Below are 17,063 nucleotides of genomic sequence, written 5' to 3'. Positions count from 1 at the left end.
AAAACGGAACCTTGAGGAACACCGAAATTTACAGTTGATTTGTCAGAGGACAAACCATTCACAGAGACAAACTGATATATTTCTGACAGATAAGATCTAAACCAGGCCAGATCCGGGCTCTTCGCTGGCCATGGCAGAACACTGACATTCTTGTCTTGCAGGAAATCACTCACAGAACGAGCAGTATGGCTGGTGGCATTGTCATGCTGGAGGGTCATGTCAGGATGAGCCTGCAGGAAGGGTACCATGTGAGGGAGGAGGATGTCTGTAATGCACAGTGTTTAGATTGCCTGCAATGACAACAAGCTCAGTCTGATGATGCTGTGACACACCGCCCCAGACCATGACGGACCCTCCACCTCCAAATCGGTCCCGCTCCAGAGTACAGGCCTCGGTGTAATGCTCATTCCTTCAACAATAAGCGTGAATCCGACATCACCCCTGGTGAGACAAAACCTTGACTCGTCAGTGAAGAGCACTTTTTGTCTGGTCCAGCGACGGTGGGTTTGACCCATAGGCGAGGTTGTTGCCAGTGATGCCTACAAGCCCTCAGTCCAGCCTCTCTCAGCCTATTGCAGACAGTCTGAGCACTGATGGAGGGATTGTGCATTCCTGTTGTAACTCTGGCAGTTGTTGTTTCCATCCTGTAACTGTCTCTCAGGTGTGATGTTTGGATGTACCGATCCTGTCCAGGTGTTGTTACACGTGGTCTGCCACTGCGAGGATGATTAGCTGTCCATCCTGTCTCCCTGTAGTGCTGTCTTAAGCATCTCACAGTACGGACATTGCAATTTATTTCCCTGGCCACATCTGCAGTCCTTATGCCTCTTTGCAGCATGTCTAAGGCACGTTCACGCAGATGAGCAGGGACCCTGGGCATCTTTCTTTTGGTGTTTTTCAGAGTCCGTAGAAAGGCCTCTTTAGTGTCCTAAGTTGGTCATTAACTGTGACGATAACTGTGACCCTGCATACCGTCTGTAAGCTGTTCCACAGGTGCATGTTCATTAATTGTTCATGGTTCATTGAACAAGCATGGGAAACAGTGTTTAAACCCTTTACAATGAAGATCTGTGAAGTTATTTGGATTTTTACTAATTATCTTTGAAAGACAGGGTCCTGAAAAATGGATGTTTCTTTTTTTGCTGAGTTTATATACACCATTCCTCTATCAGAAACTTGTTTGGCCAATGTCCCAAAGACATTTCTGTGAATAAGTGTGATTTACCTCATCCTTTTGTGTTTGACAGCCTTTTTGTACATAACAGCATTGGCAACACATAAACTGATATATTCTTCCATTTATTTTCCTCCTTCGCACAAAATGTCTACCATACTTCAAAAGTTTTAATGTGGTTATCAGTCAGTGGGGGATATTAGTTGCCTTGTTCATCCGTAACAAAACCAGATTGGAATATGAGATGGCAAAAACTACCATGACTTTCCCTTATTCATATCAGCCGTGCTATTGGCTGAATTATATGTCATTTTAATGCAGCGCAGACAGACTCCCCAATGGCTATACAGAGTCATAATGCTGATGTATTGGACTACTCGGTGTAGCTACACTTGGTGTCTGTCTGGGGATTGTTCAAGTAAAGTCATTTTCTCAATTATATATTTGGGTGTGGGAGGGTTGGGGTGTCCCCCAGGGATATCACACGATTCCTCTTCAGGTTTCCTCTTCCTCTGATGTCAGCATTGTAGATTTATTTGCAGTTTGATGTCCATGAGGTCCAATGTAGTGCATCCGTCAAGGACAACCAACCGTTTATCCCGCCTCTTCACTCTTCTATTTTCTCGTTCTTTTCATCCTCTCAGACCAGATATTGCACCACTCCTCTGCGGACATGTGGCCCAACACCTATGTCGCCCAGGGCCTCTACTGCCTCTCCTCCTCTGACGCCTGGGAGCCAATCAGCAACGAGCCCTCCGGAGTGGCCTCTCCCGCTGCTGGCTCCTACGTGATGCAGCAGGGCGGGACTTCCTGTGATGGGTATGATGGGAACGCGTTGCAGCAGCAGCAGCAGCAGCAGTTCAACCTACAGCAGCAGAGTCAGCTCCAGCAGCTGCAGCAGCTACAACAGATACAGCACTACCAGCAACAGCAGCTCCTGTATCAGCAACAACAGGTGAGGGAAAATCAACAGTCTAATATGAGAGGGAAGTAATAACAATCTATTTCCATGGATAGACAATATTCATTCATGGCGTAGTCCGGCGGCTGACGTGGGTTTTTCTCTTTTTTCTCTGGGGTATTTTGAACGAGACAAGAATACTGATCAATACATTATTCATCAATACATTATTGTATCTCACTTCTTAGACAACAAAATGACCCTGTCCCTTTCAATCCAACATTACGCTTAAAGGAAGAAACATCCCTTATCCACAGATTTAGGATCATATTTCCAGATTTTTTACCATTAGGGGGATAAACAAATATCTGATCCTGTATCAGTGGTGAAGGGGAGCCTCTACCTACCTAAGTCTCCTCATTGTCTCGTCCTTCTCTCAACAGTCTCTGGAGCAAAGGCTGCACAGCGCCAACCACTCGTTGCAAGCCACGCCCAACAGCACCATCCACAGCCTGGCCCCTGCTACCCACGCCCCATTGGTGGACCTGTGGGGGGCGGGTCAGACAGAGTCCTATCAAGCGGATATTGGAGGGTACAACATAGGCGTGGCAGCGGTGGTGGAGGCGGCTTTGAATGTTCCGTCTGGGGATGAGGGGGCGGGGACAGACCATTCCCATCTGCTGGAGCAGCAGGAGGAGGAAGATGAACTGAAGGTGAGGTCATATCAGATCACAGGGTCATCATGGCCCAGTTTTTCAAAAGTTATCTATCTGGATTTCGTCTATCGGATAGGATTAAATGCATAGAAATAAAATGAATAGAACGGGAGTCCTCATTCAAGACAATGATTGATACATTCTATTCATTATATTTCTATGCATTTAATCCAGAGATTTATTTTTTTTTAAACTGGGCACTGAGGTCATATCAGTGCAGATAGGTACATCCTTGATGCTTTATAAAAATACAATTCTACATTGTAGAATAATAGTGAGAGCATCAAAATTATGAAATAACACATATGGAATCATGTAGTTACCAAAAAGTGTTGAACAAATCAAAATATATGTTATATTTCAGATTCTTCAACGTAGCCACCCTTTGCCTTGATGACAGCTTTGCACACTCTTGTCATTCTCTCAATCTCTCTTCCAGTCACCTGGAATGCATTTCAATTAACAGGTGTGCCTTGTTGAAAGTTAATTTGTGGGAATTCTTTCCTTCTTAATGCGTTTGAGCCAATCAGTTGTGATAAGGTAGGGTGGGTATACAGAAGATAGCCCTATTTGGTAAATGACCAAGTCCTGCCGAGGTGGCAGGGTAGCCTAGTGGTCAGAGTGTTGGACTAGTAACTGGAAGGTTGTAAGTTCAAACCCCCGAGCTGACAAGGTACAAATCTGTCGTTCTGCCCCTAGGCCGTCATTGAAAATAAGAATTTGTTCTTAACTGACTTGCCTAGTTAAATAAAGATAAAAAAATATTATGGCAAGAACAGCTCAAATAAGCAAAAAGAAACAACCGTCCATCTTTCCTTTAAGATATGAAGGTCAGTCAATCCGTAAAATTTCAAGATCTTTGAAAGTTTCTTCAATTGCAGTCGCAAAAACCAACAAGTGCTATGATGAAACTGGCTCTCATGAGGACCACCACAGGAAAGGAAGAACCAGAGTTACCTCTGCTGCAGAGGATAAGGTCATTAGAGTTACCAGCATCAGAAACTGCAGCCCAAATAAATGCTTCACAGAGTTCAAGTAGACACAGACACATCTCAACGTCAACTATTCAGAGTAGACTGCGTGAATCAGGCCTTCAGTAGAAACACTAGTAAAGGACAGCAATAATAAGAAGATACTTACTTGGGCCAAGAAACATGAGCAATGGAAATTAGACCGGTGGAAATCTGTCCTTTGGTCTGATGAGTCCAAATTTGAGATATTTGGTTCCAACCGCTGTGTCTTTGAGACGCAGAGTAGTTGAACGGATGATCTCTGCATGTGTGGTTCCCACCATGAAGCATGGAGGAGGAGGTGTGATGGTGTGCTTTGCTGGTGACACTGTCAGTGATTTACTTGTAATTCAAGGCACACTTAACCAGCATGGCTACCACAGCATTCTGCAGCGATAGTGGGATTATCATTTGTTTTTCAACAGGACAATGACCCAACACACCTACAGGCTGTGTAAATGCTATTTAACCAAGGAGAGTGATGGAGTACTTCATCAGATGACCTGACCTCCACAATCACCAGACCTCAACCCAGTTGAGATGGTTTGGGATGAGTTGGACAGCAGAGTGAAGGAAAAGCAACCAACAAGTACTCAGCATACGTGGCGGCTCCTTCAAGGTTCCAGGTGAAGCTGGTTGAGAGAATGCCAAGAGTGTGCAAAGCTGTCATAGTACATGATTCCATATGTTATTTCATAGTTTTAATGTCTTCACTATTATTCTACAATGTAGAAAATAGTGAAAATTAAGAAAAACCCTTGAATGAGTAGGTGTGTCAACTTTTGACTGGTACTGTATGACAGGGAGACATTTCCATCTGAACTCATGAATAAACCCTTGCTTTCTCCTCTCCGTGGTCAGAGAATCATGTGGTATCTGTTATATTCTAAACATTTATATCTGACCAAGCCCCTGCTCTGTCCCCTGAACAGGACGAGGAGGTGACACTCTGCATGGAGCCGGAGTCTGCCACTCTAACACAGAGAGATGAAGCCATCACCTCCGGGGGCAGTAGTCCTGGGCAACGTAGTCCGGGGCGCAGTAGTCCGGGGCAACCACCAGCACAGCAAATCACAGAGCGGAAGGCCTCTGATGTCAGCTGTGGAGCCATCCAGATGCTGGAGGAGAAGGAAGAGAAGCAGGGGTCCACTGTTGCTGCCATGGCAACCAACTGATTGACAGATTGTCCTGAGAAACGTGACAGACTGACCCTTGGCGTCAGGAATGACTGAGCCTTATAATTAAATATTTATCAATAAATATGTTCCTTTTTCAGGTATCAAACACATTTTTGATGGGATATAAACTCTTGTGACCACTGAAGAGCAGAGGAGGAAGATTGGAAACAGACTCACGCAGTGACAACAGCTGGTCCAACGGACAACTTTTTTTTGGAAGCCTCACATTCCCAGACAGAAGGAGGAGGGAGGGATGAATAGAGGGAGGGGGAAAAAGACTGAGCGAGAAAAAGGAGGTATGAGGGGACGATAAAAAGAAGAGGAGCAGCTGAGCTTGAGACATTTGCATCAGGAAGAGGAAACGGAGGAGGAGGGAATTGAAACGCGCATGCTTTTTAAACAAACGACTTTATCCAGTCCAGCGTCAAATATGATAATGATCATTAAATCTATAGTAATAAAACATTATCATGACAACAATGATTTTCTAACAAAGAAAACAATCATGACAACACAAAAATCTATGTATAAGTGAATGATAAAAGAATATATATCAAAATCACTGTTTTTACAACACTATCTCTCAATGGGAGAACTACTCTGTTTACAGCTTACACTCAACACATCAAATAGAATAATGTCAACCCCCTAACTTGAAGAACAGAAACACTCACAAGTTATACCCTCTCCTCTTATGTCATTCACATCTAGCATCCACAACACTTATAGAACTAACTGCACGAATACAGAGCAACTTTAGTAGGTTGAGTTCATCATAACCCCCTAAAAATTACACCTATTCAATTATCCCCAAAAATGATTTAAATCCAAATTGGCTCTCTGCAACCTAACCACTGCAGTGAAATCTACTTGAACCCTCCTAACACAGTTAGAAAGACAACAACGTTACCATGTTGCTGTGTTCTCCAGATGTCCAAGGCACATAAAGGCTGCAGGCCTGTCGGCCACACACACAGCACTGCACAGTTAAAGGAATGTACTGTACAGTAAGATAGTGTGCTTCCTACTCTGTCTTTCCGTATGTTTCTTCAGAATACTATGGAGTACCTGTCCTATATTGAACTGTATAGACTTTGCACTGAACCAGAGAAGACTCAGGGCATGGAGCTCCTTGTAGTCTGCTTGACTGTGCATCATGACTGACAGGTCCGTGTCATGGAGTGAATGGTGAAGAGACAGCGCTGTAGTAGTGAATCCCTTTGTACTGATGCCATCCAACAGATCAGAGGCAGCCTTTGGACTCTGTCACACGTCAATGTCCTTGATTACTGTTCAGAAAGAGCCCTTAGCATCACCAAGAACCAAAACAGAACCACTAGACAAGATGGATTCTGAGCTGTTGTTCCAGGTTCCAAACTAGAGATGGCTGGAGGAAGAGGGAATGCTCTGGAATGTTTTGGTACCAACAGAAAGAGGATTTAGATTGAGATGTGCTTCTGTTTTAACCCAGATTGTTGTTTTGATGTCAGCTCTTGGGGACAATACCAAGCTTTTCTTTGTGGAGAAAAGATGAGGAGAAAATGTTTCTCTGAATGGTGTAGGTTAGAGCTGTTTGAATTGGGTGCTGATTCTTAGAAGGGAAAAAACACATCTTCAAAATTGTAACTAATTAGTGAGGAGCCAAACCCAGGTCTCCTAAACGGCTTGTGGCCACTACTGTCAGATAGATGTAAATACTAATGAGAGAGGATATAAACCATCTCTCACAGTCCCCACTGCAACAGTTTCTTTATTTTCTACACGTCTCAGTCCCAGCTCTTTCCTTTGGGAATCTTCCTGAGCTCCCAAATGAAGCGTATTGCGTTTAGATTGGTTTCTATCACCACACAAGTAAAAGGAAAAGGATAGTGGAATGTCAACATTGTAAATAGTGTGAACGTTAAAATATTGGATATCGGAATACTGTTATAAAATAATGCAAAGGACCTACTTTGACTGGGTTTAAGGAGAACATTGAAGTCATTCAGGGAATAGAGCTGAATACTAGAACCAAACACTAGAACCGAACAGAACCGGTATCTTCCTGTTCATGGTGACTACAGCGATGGAGCAGAACTCTGCCTGAGTCGAGTGTGACGTTTGAGTTAGCGTGTGTATTTCCTGAAGAGGAAAGTGTGTATCCCAACGGAGGAATGGTAGTGAAGTTCAGAGACATGATAGAATAGTGGAATTTTGGAGATACTGGTCTGGAGTATCTGTGCACGTGTCACTAATAAAAACCACAACAATAGCAGTTATTATTATTAGTAGTATTCTTATTCATATCATTATGAATATTATTATTATTATTAATATTATTATTATGTGACGGAGAACAACTTTCTCCTTTCACTCTGATGATTGTGTGAAAAAAACTTTTAAGATAGAAAAAAGGTTTATTGACTTGAATTCATGAACTTATTGATTGATTATTTATGCAATGTTGGGACAATGTTTATTTTTCTACTGAATGATTGACATACCCCTCCAGTATAAGACAGAATATGTGTGGTTGATGTAGAGCAGTTTCCTGTTGGTTGGGGCTCTCTCTGATCCGACAAACAGACAGTGATTATAATACCCTAGGCCAGTGGTGGAAACTTCTGGAGGGCTTCATTGTGGCCACAATTCATTGTAATCAGTTGTGTTAAAGCTGGGCCGGAACAAAACCCTGCACACACTGACTGCATCCCTCCAGGACAAGGGTTAAGGTTAAGGTTACCCACCTCTTCCCTGGAGCTGTCCATCATGAAACACACAATGATGTCATTTATATAGTCATAACCAGTCATGAAGATTCATGTCACAGCTGCCATGATCACCCAGGCAATGACAACGCAACCTCAACCACACAACTTCCTTTAGGCTACTAGTCATAAGTGTCCATCAGCTGCCATGACACGTGTGACGTGTCTGCAAGACAGGATGCACATTGGTGTTAGAACTAACCAAGGCTAGGAGTCTATCCTGACCACGTGACCTGACCAGGATAGACTCAGCGCCCCTACTTCTAACAGATGGTTCTGGTGAGCTGCAACCTTGTGGTGTTCTTCAGTTTGTGTTATGCATTAGTCTTCACCTGTCTGTCTCAGACTGGCTCTGAGAGCTACAACCTACAGGATGTCTTTACCCAACCACTCTTATTCATTTATTTATTTCATGATTATTTGGGGGGAGGAATAACATGACAGCCTGTACATAGTTTATTATTTATTGTAGGTAAGTCTTTTTGAAGCAGTATTGTTCTGTGTGTTGTCCTTGGGACTTTCTGTAGTGATAGACCTTTGACCCCAGAGAGATTGTTCTGCTTCTTTGAAAGCACCAACATGGACCCAGAGAATGATACTACTTCAACAAAGATATTTTATTGATTTTTGGATAATTAAGAACTTAATAATTGAATAAACTAATAACAAGAAGCCAAATGTATTTCCTTGATGTTCCTGTTTATTGATTGTCTTTGTTGATTGATTGACTGATTGATTTCCAGTTGATTTCTTATTATGTATGATTCTACTGCCATCTTTCAATACGTAACTTGTCTGCAGGCAGTCTTCTTGCCTTTCTACCCCTTGCTTTCTCTCTTTGTACCGGTTCTGTATATTTGTGTCTCTGTCTGTCCGAGTCTGTCTGTCCATGTAGTTGTCTGTTTTATAGTTGGAAGAATCACTGCCAGAAAACATTGCTTAAAAAAATCTGACAGATTGACCAAAGGTGGATTTGAGGCAAACAGACATTTTAAAAAAATTATGTAGTCAGTTGGAACTGTGTGGCACAGAACCCTGAGGTAAATACACTTGTATACAATTGGGTTGATTGAATGTTTTAATTTGAGATGATCAATGTAAACTGGCAAGACCAGTATATTAAAGCCCATACCTATGCATGCTTATGGGAAGGTTGTGACGGGATGGTTCTTCCACGTGGTCTCCCCTCCCTTCCTCCTCGGCCGTAAACCTATATCTTTCTCTCTTCCTCCCCCTCTCTCTTTCCCCTGCACGAGCGAACACCCTCTTCCATCCCTTTCTCCTCTACTCCATTCTCTTTCTTCTCCCCTCCTCCCCTCCGCCCCAAATAAAATAAAAACAGCGGAGAAAGAGCAAATAAACTCAAAGAGAATCCTGATGTGTATGTGTGTGGACGTCTTTGAACAGTGAGAAGGGACATTGTTTTTTATATTGTGAGGATGAGGAACGTCACCGAAAGCGTGCTTTTCTTTATGGTCAGTGAACACGGAGATGCAAAGCCTGTTGGGGCTTTGTGACGCAGTTCTTCTATCATGTTTCCATTCCCTCCCTGGCAACCCCAAACACTAGGTGTTTTCATCCTGAATACATGACAGTGCATCCATCCTTCCTGCCTTCATGTACAGTGCCTTGCGAAAGTATTCGGCCCCCTTGAACTTTGCGACCTTTTGCCACATTTCAGGCTTCAAACATGAAGATATAAAACTGTATTTTTTTGTGAAGAATCAACAACAAGTGGGACACAATCATGAAGTGGAACGACATTTATTGGATATTTCAAACTTTTTTAACAAATCAAAAACTGAAAAATTGGGCGTGCAAAATTATTCAGCCCCTTTACTTTCAGTGCAGCAAACTCTCTCCAGAAGTTCAGTGAGAATCTCTGAATGATCCAATGTTGACCTAAATGACTAATGATGATAATCCACCTGTGTGTAATCAAGTCTCCGTATAAATGCACCTGCACTGTGATAGTCTCAGAGGTCCGTTAAAAGCGCAGAGAGCATCATGAAGAACAAGGAACACACCAGGCAGGTCCGGGATAATGTTGTGAAGAAGTTTAAAGCCGGATTTGGATACAAAAAGATTTCCCAACCTTTAAACATCCCAAGGAGCACTGTGCAAGCGATAATATTAAAATGGAAGGAGTATCAGACCACTGCAAATCTACCAAGACCTGGCCGTCCCTCTAAACTTTCAGCTCATACAAGGAGAAGACTGATCAGAGATGCAGCCAAGAGGCCCATGATCACTCTGGATGAACTGCAGAGATCTACAGCTGAGGTGGGAGACTCTGTCCATAGGACAACAATCAGTCGTATATTGCACAAATCTGGCCTTTATGGAAGAGTGGCAAGAAGAAAGCCATTTCTTAAAGATATCCATAAAAAGTGTTGTTTAAAGTTTGCCACAAGCCACCTGGGAGACACACCAAACATGTGGAAGAAGGTGCTCTGGTCAGATGAAACCAAAATGGAACTTTTTGGCAACAATGCAAAACGTTATGTTTGGCGTAAAAGCAACACAGCTCATCACCCTGAACACACCATCCCCACTGTCAAACATGGTGGTGGCAGCATCATGGTTTGGGCCTGCTTTTCTTCAGCAGGGACAGGGAAGATGGTTAAAATTGATGGGAAGATGGATGGAGCCAAATACAGGACCATTCTGGAAGAAAACCTGATGGAGTCTGCAAAAGACCTGAGACTGGGACGGAGATTTGTCTTCCAACAAGACAATGATCCAAAACATAAAGCAAAATCTACAATGGAGTGGTTCAAAAATAAACATATCCAGGTGTTAGAATGGCCAAGTCAAAGTCCAGACCTGAATCCAATCGAGAATCTGTGGAAAGAACTGAAAACTGCTGTTCACAAATGCTCTCCATCCAACCTCACTGAGCTCGAGCTGTTTTGCAAGGAGGAATGGGAAAAAATGTCAGTCTCTCGATGTGCAAAACTGATAGAGACATACCCCAAGCGACTTACAGCTGTAATCGCAGCAAAAGGTGGCGCCACAAAGTATTAACTTAAGGGGGCTGAATAATTTTGCACGCCCAATTTTTCAGTTTTTGATTTGTTAAAGCAAGGCACTGTATGGTAGTGTAGAAAACTTGCTGGTATACATCAGGGATTACTTAAAGGATGGATAGATTTTTTAAGTACTCATATAGGGCCCCAGCCTGGTAGCCAGATCTGTTTCTTGTTCAGCCAACTTCTTGGTCAAATGCCAAAGATGACAATCACAGAAACAGCTGCAATCGTCCTGCTGGGGACTGGCAACCATGGTTGAAGCCTACAGTTAAACCTCCCTGTCTGTCATTATGGTGTCAGGAGAATGTTAATGTCAAACAAATTCCCAGAGACTTGTTTCTCCTGGCTCTTCTCTTCTCGTGTGTGTGTGTGTGTGTGTGTGTGTGTGTGTGTGTGTGTGTGTGTGTGTGTGTGTGTGTGTGTGTGTGTGTGTGTGTGTGTGTGTGTGTGTGTGTGTGTGTGTGTGTGTGTGTGTGTGTGTGTGTGTGTGACTAAAATACACTGTTGACCTTCTCAGCTGGAAGTGTTTATTCGTCCACAGCCTTTCTATAGACACACTTTTAAGAGACTGGAGTGAACAGTGCATCTGGTATTATGCTGGAGCTGATTATTGCCCTGCTCCATTGCTGCTTATTTTAGAGCAAGTCCAAAGAAATGTTACTGAAAACAATATTTATTGTATTCCATAAGAATAGTAGATAGGCAACGGTACGAACAATTTCAATATTTACTTTAGTGGTTACAGTAATCATTTAAAGCCTGTATATTCATTAATCAGTAAACGTTCAATCGATTTGATGAAATATAAATCAGTCCATTGACAGACATGGTCATGATTAATGATGTGATTTCATTATCAAACATTTCATTGCTGTCATATACAGTGCCATAAAGATACATGGAGTTCAGTGATACAGACATACACTACCATGTAGCTACAAACACATTCATACATTCAACAATACCGGGACAAGGAGACCAACAATGATAGGTACAGATGAAGAACTTAGAACATCTGTCCATTTTTGTAGTTTGAAAGACACGGAGAGAGACCTGAGAAACTGAAATAGTGAAAAGGAATAGGCTGTCTGTCTTGAGTAGAAAAAAATAATTAAAGATGAGTGAGATCCACAGAAAAATAAGGAAAGAGGCTACCATGGTACAAAAAGTATTATTAGCTACTAGAAATTCCAAAACTACAAGTCCCAGAAGCACTGTGTACACCTGTTCTTCCTGCTCCCTGAAAGCTGAACATCTTCAGAGCCTCGAATGAGCCTGCACAGAACTCCATTACCCAGGATGCACCTTGACACCCTCTCACTGAATGAGGCCAGAGAGGTCTTGATTTAAGAAACAGAATCCACAGAATTCCCTCAGTCGCCATCTAAATCGGCTCTTCAGAATCTTTGTTCTCCCTATCTCCATCCGTATCCGGCACGGTAGGAAGGGATGACACAATGAAGACACGAGTGGAGGAGGAGGGTGGTGAGGTGGGGGAGACGGGGGAGGAAGGCTCCTGAGGGAGACAGTCTGTCCCTTCGCTGTTGGGGGTGGAGGTATCACACTCTGCACCTGCACTGGAGCCACCTGCTCCTCCTGTGTTCCCCCTGGGTTCTTCCTGAGCCTCATCCATGTCACCCTTTCCCTCTGTCCTAACCACCTCATCCTTCCACCTTTCCATCTCTTCCTCCCTCTTTTCTCCATCTCTACCCTTTTCTTCCTTAACCTCCCACCTAAACCCCTCGCCCCCTTCCTTCCTCTTCCCCCCCTCACCCCACAGCTCCCTCTTCCTGGTGGGGGAGGAGGGGGTGGTGGGAGGAGCCTCATGCTTCTTGGCTTTACGGTTGGCATTTCTGAAACTGGCCAGAGGGGGGCGCAATCTCACCCCACTAAGGGTGGAGCCCTCGATGGCCTTCTGCAACTGTGAGAGGTAAGAGCGAGGGAGAGATAGAGAAGGAGACATTAAAGGGGAGAGATAAATAGAGGGGGAGAAGAGAAAAGGGATGGCGAAGAGAAAAGGGGAGAGAGAGATAAAGAAAGAGGGGAGGGAAATAGAGATAGAGATGGAGGGTGAGAGAGGAAGGGAAAGAGAGTGAATAGAAGTGGTTAACATAGCATGTCATAACACAAGCAAAGCATGTTAATACAGGTTTTACTGTGACGTTGTGATAAGTCAGAGACGAACACAGTTGATGGTGTAATAGTGTGACTCACTATTCGAGTACAACAGAACAGCAAAGCAACAGCCAACTGAACAGGCTCCATGTATTTGTATGTGTATTTATTATGGATGCTCATTTCTTCCTGCCAAGGCAGCAGCTACTCTTCCTGAGGTCCAAACAAGATTAAGGCGATTAAATCACCTAAAAATGTAACAGTACATCATACAACACATTACTAGACCACTACTCTACCACTACATATCTACAATACAAAATGTATAATTTTACAATGTACATGTGTGTAAACTGTGTGTGTTAGCGTGTGTGTGTGTTTGCGTATGTGTCTCTTCACAGTCCACGTTGTTCCTTATGTAGTATTGCACACGTCTGTTCTGGACTTGGGGACTGTGAAGAGACCCCTGGTGGACAGGCGTGTGGGGTATGAATGAGTGTCTGAGCTGTGTGCTAATTGTTTTAACAGACAGCTCAGTGCTTTCAACACGTCAATACCTCTCACTAAGACATGTAGTGATGCAGTCAATCTCTCCTCTACTTTGAGCCAGTAGAGATTGACATGCATGTTAATGATGTTAGCTCTCCATGTACATATGTTCTTCTATGTGGCACTTGACCATATGACTGGGCAGTAGTCCAGGTGTGACACAGCTAGGGCCTGTAGGACTTGTGCTACGGGGCAGGAGTAATTTAGTTCAGTTATCTTTGCCTTCTTGGGTACAGGAACGATGGTAGCCATCTTGAAGCATATGGGGATAGCAGACTGGGATAGGGAGAGATTGAAAATGTTCGTAAACACACCAGCCAGCTGGTCCGTGCATGCTCTGAGGACGCGGCTAGGGATGCCATCTGGGCCTGCTGCCTTGAGAGGGTTAACACGTTTAAATGTTTTACTCACATCTGCCACTGAGAAGGAGGGGGGGGGGGGGGGGGGTCTTTGTTAGCGAGTCGCGACGGTTTCACTGTATTATCCTCAAAGCTGGCAAAGAAGGTGTTTTGTTTGTCTGGAAGCGTGACATCAGCATCCATGACGTTGCTGTTTTTGTTTTGTAGTCCGTGATTTCCTGTAGACCCTGCCACATATGTCTCGTGTCTGAGCCGTTTAATTGCGACTCCACCTTGTCCCTGTACCTGCATTTCGCTTGTTTGATTGCCCTGTGGAGGGAATAACTACACTTTTTATATTCAGCCATATCACCAGACCTCTTTCCATGGTTAAATGCGGTGGTTCGCTCTTTCAGTTTTGTGCAAATGCCGCCATCCGTCCACAGTTTCTGGTTTGGGTAGGTTTTAATAGTCACCGTGGGTACGACATCTCCAATGCACTTATTTATACACGCACTCACCCAGTCAGCGCCAATGTCATTCTCTGAGGCTGACTGGAACACATTCCAGTCCGCATGATAAAAACAATCTTGGAGCGTTGCTTCTGATTGGTCAGACCAGCATTGAATGGTTCTCGTCATTGGTATATCCTGTTTGAGTTTCTGTCTATAAGCCGGGACGAGCAAGATGGCGTCGTGGTCGGATTTGGAGGGCGGGGGAGGGCTTTGTTTGCATCGCGGAGGTTAGAGGAGCAGTGGTCGAGAGTATTACTACATGTTGTGCAATCAATATGCTGATAAGATTTAGGTAACATTGATCTCAAATTTGCTGTGTTGAAATCTCCAGCTACAATAAACGCAGCCTTCGGGTATATAGTTTCCAGTATACATAGAGTACAGTGAAGTTCCTTGTGTGCCGTCTTGGTGTTCTTAGTATCAATTTCTCTCAGCCAATCATCAGTAATTTGTGTAAGTGCTGTACATGCTGAGTGCCCTTCTCTATAAGCATGCTGAAAGTAATTTGTTTACTGTGATATAGCATTGTCTCTGGTCAAAAATGTTTTTCAAACGTCTACTAAGGGTTGGTAGCAGGCTGATTGGTTGGCTGTTTGAACCAGTAAAGGGTGCTTTGCTATTCTTGGGTACCGGAATGACTTTTGCTTCTCTCCAGGCCTGATGGCGCATGCTTTCCTGTAGGATTAGTTTAAAGAGATGGCAAATAAGAGTGGCCATATCATCCGCTATCATCCTCAGTCATTTTCCATCCAAGTTGTCAGACCCAGGTGGTTTGTCATTGTTGATAGACAACAATAATGTTTTTACCTCATCCACACTCACTTTACGGAATTAAAAAGGACAACGCTTGTCTTTCATAATTTGGTCAGTTATGCATGGATGTGTAGGTTCAGAGTTTGCTGTTGGCATGGCATTCCTCAGTTTGCTAATCTTGGCAATGTAATTACTGTGACACTGTGAGATCATCATCAGAGAACGATGACAGAGAGGCAGAACAAATGGACAAGCTGTGTGAGAGAGACAGAGAGAAAGAGAGATAGAGATAGAGAGAGAGAGAGAGAGCTTGTGTGATCTCACCTACGACTCCCACCAGTTTCCCAATGCTGGTAACCTAGGCATGACTGAGACCCAGCAAGGAGAACAAAGTGTGGGTCTGTCAGAGAGAGAGGGAGGCATATTTGTCAATATCCTACAGCATGTAGTGTTTATAATGTCTTAAAGTAGCTACATAAGAGCACAAGGTGCTAGCTACAGTTGATACCTTGTGAAGGGGGGTTCTCTCCACCAGTTGAAAGGTGGAAGGATCAATCCATATCTCCTCCATACTGATTGGCTTATCCAACTCTTCTTCTTCCCAGGCTTTGATCTGCATTAGCCAATCAGAGAGCAGAGAGGGTGATTGACAACATAAAGAGGGAGTAATAATTTATGATATTTGATTCTACTCGTGGAATCCTTTTAGTGCTAGATGAAGTGCCCAGGTTAGGGTGTAGAGGTCAGGGATCAGGGGTTAAAGGTTGATCAGGGTGAGTGAGACACATTACCTCCTCTGAGGACATGGTGTCAGTGAGTGGAGGTGGGGTGGATTCCTGGAGAGAGGAAAAGAGAGAGAGGAAGAGATAGAGGAAGAGAGAGGGAGAGAGAAAGAGAGAGAGAAAGAAAAGAAGGAGTGTGAGACAGAGGGGGGTGTTGGTTTAGAGATTTTAGTTATTTTCTCCCTCCAGGTTTATAAAGTGTCAGATCAGATGCCCCCTTGTGGTGCTATTTCTCCATCACACAGAATGACAAAGTTGCTAATTACATATCATATCATACATTATAGCAAGGTCATGCCATTGACGTGAGCGTGTGTCCCCTACTGGACAGAATGTGATATTGCTCTTCTTTGAGCTACCAGAGGAACGCTTGAGGTTGATGTTGGCCTTAACCACAGATCCAGGATCAGGTTGCCCTAAACACCAATCCAAACCTCAACCATTATGGGAATGAAAAACCTCTTCTAATATATCTGACCCTGTATCAGTGGTATCATCCAACCTATATCTTGATATGGAATGATACCTGAGCTTCAGCCTGGCTGGTTGAGGAAGAGGAGAAGAGGCGCTGAAATATTCCCCTCACAGACTGGAGGGAACGCTTCTCTGAAAGACAGGACAGACATTTAGAAGTGAGTACATTGGGTAAACATTCTCACTCCAACACAATACTTATTTTCCACCATAATTTGAAAATAAATTCATTAAAAATCCTACAATGTGATTTTCTGGATTTTTTTTCTCATTTTGTCTGTCATAGTTGAAGTGTACCTATGATGAAAATGACAGGCCTCTCTCATCTTTTTAAGTGGGAGAACTTGCACAATTGGTGGCTGACTAAATACTTTTTTGCCCCACTGTATATCTCACTGGTCACCCCCAAAGCCAATTCCTCCTTTGGTCGTCTTTCCTCCCAGTTCTCTGCTGCCAATGACTGGAATGAACTGCAAAAATCTCTGAAGCTGGAGACTCACATCTCCCTCACTAACTTTAAGCACCAGCTGTAAGAGCAGCTCACAGATCACTGCACATGTACATATCCTATCTGTAAACAGCCCATCTATCTACCTACCTCATCCCCATACTGTATTTATTTATTTATCTTGCTCCTTTGCACCCCAGTATCATCAACAGCACCATTCCAGTGTTTAATTGCTATATTGTAATTACATCGCCACCATGGCCTATTTATTGCCTTAACTTACTTCGTTTGCACTCACTGTATATAGACTTTTTGTTTTCTTTTGTTCTAC

General features: G+C 43.5%; 1 protein-coding gene and 1 long non-coding RNA gene across 7 annotated transcripts in view; one reads left to right on the top strand and one right to left on the bottom strand.

The window, feature by feature from the left end:
- The window catches only part of fam131bb (family with sequence similarity 131 member Bb), a 44,875-nt gene extending 36,004 nt beyond the window's left edge, over positions 1–8,871 (top strand). For all 6 annotated transcript variants that reach the window (XM_021590221.2, XM_021590220.2, XM_036968939.1 and 3 more), the window contains 3 exons: positions 1,819–2,129; positions 2,519–2,788; positions 4,734–8,871. In XM_021590221.2, the coding sequence (XP_021445896.1) occupies positions 1,819–2,129; positions 2,519–2,788; positions 4,734–4,976 (824 nt within the window). In that variant the 3' untranslated portion in view covers positions 4,977–8,871. The remainder of the gene's footprint in view (positions 1–1,818; positions 2,130–2,518; positions 2,789–4,733) is intronic.
- Positions 8,872–11,412: 2,541 nt separating this feature from the next.
- LOC118944486 lies at positions 11,413–16,432 on the bottom strand. Its single transcript, XR_005039824.1, has 5 exons — positions 16,337–16,432; positions 15,820–15,864; positions 15,537–15,641; positions 15,353–15,428; positions 11,413–12,679 (listed from the first exon to the last, which is right to left on the bottom strand). It is a non-coding gene; the product is annotated as an uncharacterized LOC118944486 (long non-coding RNA).
- Between the last annotated feature and the right edge of the window lie 631 nt (positions 16,433–17,063).

The sequence above is a fragment of the Oncorhynchus mykiss genome, chromosome 3 (genome assembly GCF_013265735.2).
Source record: "Oncorhynchus mykiss isolate Arlee chromosome 3, USDA_OmykA_1.1, whole genome shotgun sequence".
Taxonomy (NCBI): domain Eukaryota; kingdom Metazoa; phylum Chordata; class Actinopteri; order Salmoniformes; family Salmonidae; genus Oncorhynchus; species Oncorhynchus mykiss.
Note: the sequence above shows the minus strand (reverse complement) of the source record. Positions and strands in the feature narration are given on the sequence as shown.